At 34.7% G+C, this 5,791-nt stretch overlaps 1 protein-coding gene across 1 annotated transcript; it reads left to right on the top strand.

The window, feature by feature from the left end:
• LOC107630226 (30S ribosomal protein S20, chloroplastic) lies at positions 1,723-4,281 on the top strand (the record flags this gene model as incomplete). The annotated part of the gene is given in 3 exon segments (XM_016333310.2): positions 1,723-1,790; positions 1,955-2,124; positions 3,753-4,281. Coding segments are annotated over 3 exon segments (472 nt in total), but the record flags the coding sequence as incomplete, so codon positions are not given.

Raw genomic sequence — 5,791 nt, 5'->3', positions numbered from 1 at the left:
TAGTTTACTATTAATTCAACTAATTAAAAATTATTAAAAATTAAATTTTAAATTTTATTTATTTTTAAACATTGTCAATGTATGTGACGTTTTTACTGGAAGAAGAGAGGGTACACTACACTGAAAAAAAAGCGGGTTAAAGAAGGATAGAGTAACCATAGCGCGGTGGTGGCTGTTGTCGGCGGCAATGGATATTGAGGCAGCAGCGCGTATTGTTAATTTGAGTAAGTCTTATATCTGCAATGAGGATAAGAGTAGTATACGAGAGTTAAAAACCACAGGGAGAACGACGGTGTCGGAGTGAACGCGGCAACGTTAGGAACCGGCTGACACAGCGGCTACGGCGGTGTCTGAGATCAGCTACGGCGGTGTCCAAGTACGTATACGAAAGTTTTCAAGTTGCTGCAGCGACAAACTTAATTAGCACACTCATTGCGTGCACACGAACTTCCGTTATAGTTTAGTTTGTAAGTTAACGAATGAAAATTAAGAGTGAATACAGAAAAGTAGACAAGTTCGAAAAAAATAAAAAATAAAAAAGGTCAAAATACCAATGTAGTTTAGTATTCTGAGTACACAGTTTAATATGTAAAAAAGAAAAAAAATTTATTTTTAATTTAACAACCTTCTAGTATCAACGAAAAAGATAAATAAGTAGAGAAAGAAGAAGATAAAATTACCAGTTAAATTCTACCAGTAAAATCATCCATACGTCTACCAATAAAATTAAAAATACATCTACTAATAAAACTAACCTAACCTAAATCAATATATATTAATTTTGTACAACCTACAAATTAAGTAATCCATACGCCTACTAATAAAAATAGGAATCCACCTATCAATAAAAATGATTCCCACTCACCGTACACCGTTCAGTTCGTCGCTGCCACTTCACCCTACTAATAACTACTTCCACCCCACCGGCGATCAACTTTTTCTTCTCTCATAATCTCACTTTACGGAACTATTTAATCCTAAAGCCTAACAATAAAAAAACTTTATTGATTGGCTTAAAAAATTTATACATTTTAAATTTTAACCCTCTAAACTTTAAACTTTAAACTACACTTTATTGACTTACTCTCAAAAACTTAAATCCATTAGACACCTTACTAAAAATAATGAATAAGAATAACCCGATTTATTAGTCGGATAATATGTGTAACAGTTCTAAGGAGTAACAGAAGGATCGCCTTAAATTCTTTTTTTACTCCTTGTTTTCTACGGCGTCTTTATTTTTCCGTTTCTATTTACTATTTACTATTTACTATTTGCTATCTGGACAACATATGTTAATTCATCTACTCCCCATACATTCTCTTTTTTCTTATCAATTTTGTAGTCGAACCGGTTTGACAACTATGACACCAGTCAAAATAAATCAAGACGCTTATGTGCATCATCACCATAAGATGCACTTTATTTATTTTTTTAATTATTTTTTGATAGAATTAGAGCTACCTTTATATTCTTTGCAGAAAACAAAAGGGTTTAAAAATTGGAATAAGGGTAATACGGGGAACAGGTTAATTTGACGGGCATTATCCATCGTCATCCCTTAGCTTCTACCGAGTGGATAAAGCAAATATACCCTTCGAACCAAAGAAAGAGCTCTGCGCTGAGAGTTGAGAGAGAAATGGCAGCATTCTCATGCTCGTGGCTTACCCTTCCCTCCAAAATGAGAAGCCTTTCCCTCACTCCCTCTTCTTCTCCCTCTTCCTTTCCCGTCTCCAATTCCACCTCTCTTGCCTTCTCCAAAAACCTCTCTGACTCTGCTTTCTCACATGGTAACTTTTTCTTTCTTTTTAATTCTCTCTCTCTGCCGTCTTCCCCTTCATTTCTCTTCCTTATTTTCTGCAGAATGTGCAGAATTCAATTTTTCTTCTTTTCTAATTCCCGTGCCTGATTTGCTTTTCTTTGCTTTTATGTTTTTCCTTTTTTTCAAACTTAGGCAGCTTATCGGTGAGCATAATGCAAAAACAAACTCGGCGTTCAGCGGTTGTTTGCGAGGCGGCGCCACAACGAAAGGCCGATTCGGCAGTAAAGAGAGCACGCTTGGCTGAGAAACGCCGCATTTACAACAAAGCCCGCAAATCAGAGATAAGAACCCGAATGAGGAAGGTATCCCCCAAAACTGTTCAACTTCTATTTTGTGTTGTTTTCAATCAGATTCATATAGAACTAGAACCTTGGAACCACTTTTTTAGTATGACATGTTATGGATAGTCAATATCTCGTTCACCATATTGATTGATGAAAATTAGTTTTGTTACTAAAGATTTCAATCTTGATTTCATAGTTGAGTGAAAAAACCATTGAACTGTGTAATATGCTAATATGTTCAAGGATTCAAATTGGTGCCTGCAACTACAATTGTGGACACGAAATCAGGCTGCAATTGTGGTTTAGCGTTGCATCATATAATTTAACTTAACTGTAACCGCATCAAGGTTGCAAGGGCTGGAATGCATTCAAATTCAAGTTGGAAAAAAAAATATACCACAAGGCATATTGCGGAAGCTGCAATGCCTGCAATCGGAACAATTGCACCCACGATCACAACTGCAATTTTGAACCTTGAATATGCTTCCAATAATTGAGTTCCAGCGTGAACTTAGTCTGTGATAGTTATTGCAAAATCCATATTTTAGGCTCCACATCTGAGGCGTGTTTCCGTTTTGCTTTAAATTGATGGACGTTTCAGGTAGTTGGGCGCAGTGTGCAAGCTTCGTTTAGCGTTGATGATTTCAAACATATTGATGTCTCTCTTCTTTTTAATTATTAGTTTACATGGATGTTCATAATTAATAGGGTGTTTGGTTTCCAAAGAAAGTTGATGTGTGATATCTTCTACTTGCATGTGATATTAAGGGCTGGTTTGTTACCCCTTCCAAAATTATAAATCATGTTCATATTTTGGGTTCATTGAAAAATCAATGTACTTGGGCTTATGCAACGAAAGGAGTAAAGAATGTGGAGATAAAATTGGGGTGAAATATTCATGTATTAGATTCATAGCTAATTAATATGTGAAACTGAATGTCATCTCATTCTGTCTCTTTGTGAAACTAACAGACCGTAAGTGGTTATAGATTGTTGCATCAAACATTATTCAGTGCCCTTCCCATCCTGTATTTACATCTAAAGATATGCTTAGGAGGAAACATAGCCAGGTTAAAGATGATGAAACTCTTGGAAAAATAAAAATCGAAAAGAGAAGTAGGACAAGTGATATTAATACGATGTTATGAGATGTATGATGTGAAACAATACTCTAATTCCCCTACCTATGTTAGCATTGATGTATGTACTAGCATAGTGCATCTGGTTCATGATTATTCCTAACATAGGGAGACACCTAGAACAATCAGAATCCTTATATAGTATCAGGTTTTGTTGTTTATTTTTGGAATTTCAAAGCAGCACACTTAGGCAGTGTTTACTAGCTAGGACAAGACACTAATATAGAGATACAGATTTTTTTTTTTTTTCAGTCATCAAACAAAATGTCTTGTATACTTATTTCCAGCTCCAACACATTATGTTTTTTTATCTCTGTATTTTTGTTATGTCTTTAACTACTAAATAGAACCTAAGTTATGTGACATTGTGAATCATGGCCATGGGTGCATTAGATTGCAAAAGATGTGCTTGGCAATTGTTACTCTGCTTAGCTAAACCAATTCTAGTTTCACGGTATTTGTTTGTTGACAAAATTGGTGGACAATCTTCTAATGAACGTTCTTCAGGTATTAGAAGCTCTGGAAGTGCTTAGGAAGAAATCCGATGCGCAAGCTGAAGAAATAGTTCCTATTGAGAAACTAATTGGAGAGGCATACTCAGTAATTGACAAAGCAGTGAGAGCAGGCACGCTACATAGGAACACCGGAGCAAATCGCAAATCTCGACTTGCCAGAAGAAAGAAATTGGTTGAGATCCACCATGGGTGGTATACTCCAGCAGCTTCTGAAGTGGTTGTATGAATTCAATTGTATGATTAATTCACATGGGATTTAAAAGAGGTGCCAGTGACAATTTCTGCAGATTATTTTTCTGCTCTGGTCAAATATTGCTTTTAGATTTGCTTGGTATTGGTTTTGATGTTCCATGTTTAAATGTACTATCATCATCATGTAGAGTATTGAACAGCTGCTTCATAATTAGCCTTTACTGTAACATTTTATTGATTACAGTAAATCCAGTTCCTCCCAAAACCTGATGATTCTCGCGAGCACCCAAAACAAGAATATATAAAAAGGTTATGTATGTTTCAAAATACTCCTGACATTTAATTTGTATCATTTTTACTTCTAACATTTTCAACCTTTGCTGGCAAAATTTGTTAAATTATCAATATTTTACATTCCTGCGTTACTCTTGCCCTTCATCTTGCTTCCCTCCCACAAGAAAAACAAACCCCGCCACCATCCTCCCCTTGCAGCCACTACCTCGACAAACACAAATACAAATACAAACAGTGCCACGGCTGCTAGTCACTGCCATCTTTCATCTTTTTTCTTTTCTCTTGAACAACACAACACAAGCCGAACGCCCTCAAATCCTTAGAAACCCATTCTTCCTCTCTTTTTCAGGATCAGACAACAAATCGCAACCCAGAAGTAAATAAAAAAATATCTTGTTCAGCCTCATCTTTCAACTATGTGCTGGTGTTATGGTTGTTGTCGTTGATGGTGATTATGTTGGTGGTAGGATGGATTGCTAGTTGCTGATTTTTTATGGAAAGGTGGCAGGAAGTAACATTACAGTCGTCGAGTTGATGGACATAACCTCCGCCTTGGTGTCAATCTTGCTTAGCGTATGGGCTTGCGCTGATTGATTTACGACTGTGATTCTTCTCGTCACTCTTGTCAAGGATGATGGTTGGCTTTATTCGATCTGGGGGTGTAGAAGGATATGATGAAAACTAGGTTTGTCTTGATCCAATTCTGAACCTAAATATTAACTGAATCTATTTTTAAGACTCTTATCTGATTTAAAACATGATAAAAACTCATTATCTTCTAGTCATAATAATACTGGTCTAGATGAATTTTATATCAACAAATCAAAATGGCACTTATAAATAAGATAAAAACTTGTTATAAAAAAATTGATATCCATTTTTAAACTTGAATTTGTCCCTAAATCTCAATTTCATGTATCTTGGATCTCTTTCTTAATTCAATAAGTTTGTTTAAAAACAAAACAATAAGTTCTTAATTAATATTACCCTAAATCACATTACCAAAGTTTGGATCCTGCATTTTTCAAACCTCTAAAATTTCAACTATTCAATAACATTGCATCATACGCATATAAAATATTTAGCAGGTAATAACCAAAAAGATTAAATTAAAACATAATCACTACTAATTTTAAAATAAGTTAATTACACACCAGTAATTCAATGGATTATTAAAACAAAACTAACAGCCAACACATTAACTTAGTAATAATTTAAAGTCTCGAAATAACTAACAATAACAAAATATTAAAGTTACAAACAACTACAATGCTAAATTTTTTAGAAATGTAGCTACCATTCATCAATGGATTCATAACTTGGTGTTATGGTTGTAAACTTGCTCCATGTGGTGTTGATGTGCTACTTATATTTGCAAAACGTGTAAAATATTAGTCTCCTTTTTATATGAAAGATTATTACATAAATTGAGTATTAAAAAAGAATAAACTCAATAAAGCCTTGACTCTAACATGGTTGAATTGTTTAGCTAGGCAAATTTTTAGATTTCGAGTCTAACCCATGTCACAATGAAACCATGCCAAA

The sequence above is a fragment of the Arachis ipaensis genome, chromosome B03, assembly GCF_000816755.2.
Source record: "Arachis ipaensis cultivar K30076 chromosome B03, Araip1.1, whole genome shotgun sequence".
NCBI classification, from domain to species: domain Eukaryota; kingdom Viridiplantae; phylum Streptophyta; class Magnoliopsida; order Fabales; family Fabaceae; genus Arachis; species Arachis ipaensis.
This window is presented reverse-complemented; position numbering and strand designations above follow the sequence as displayed.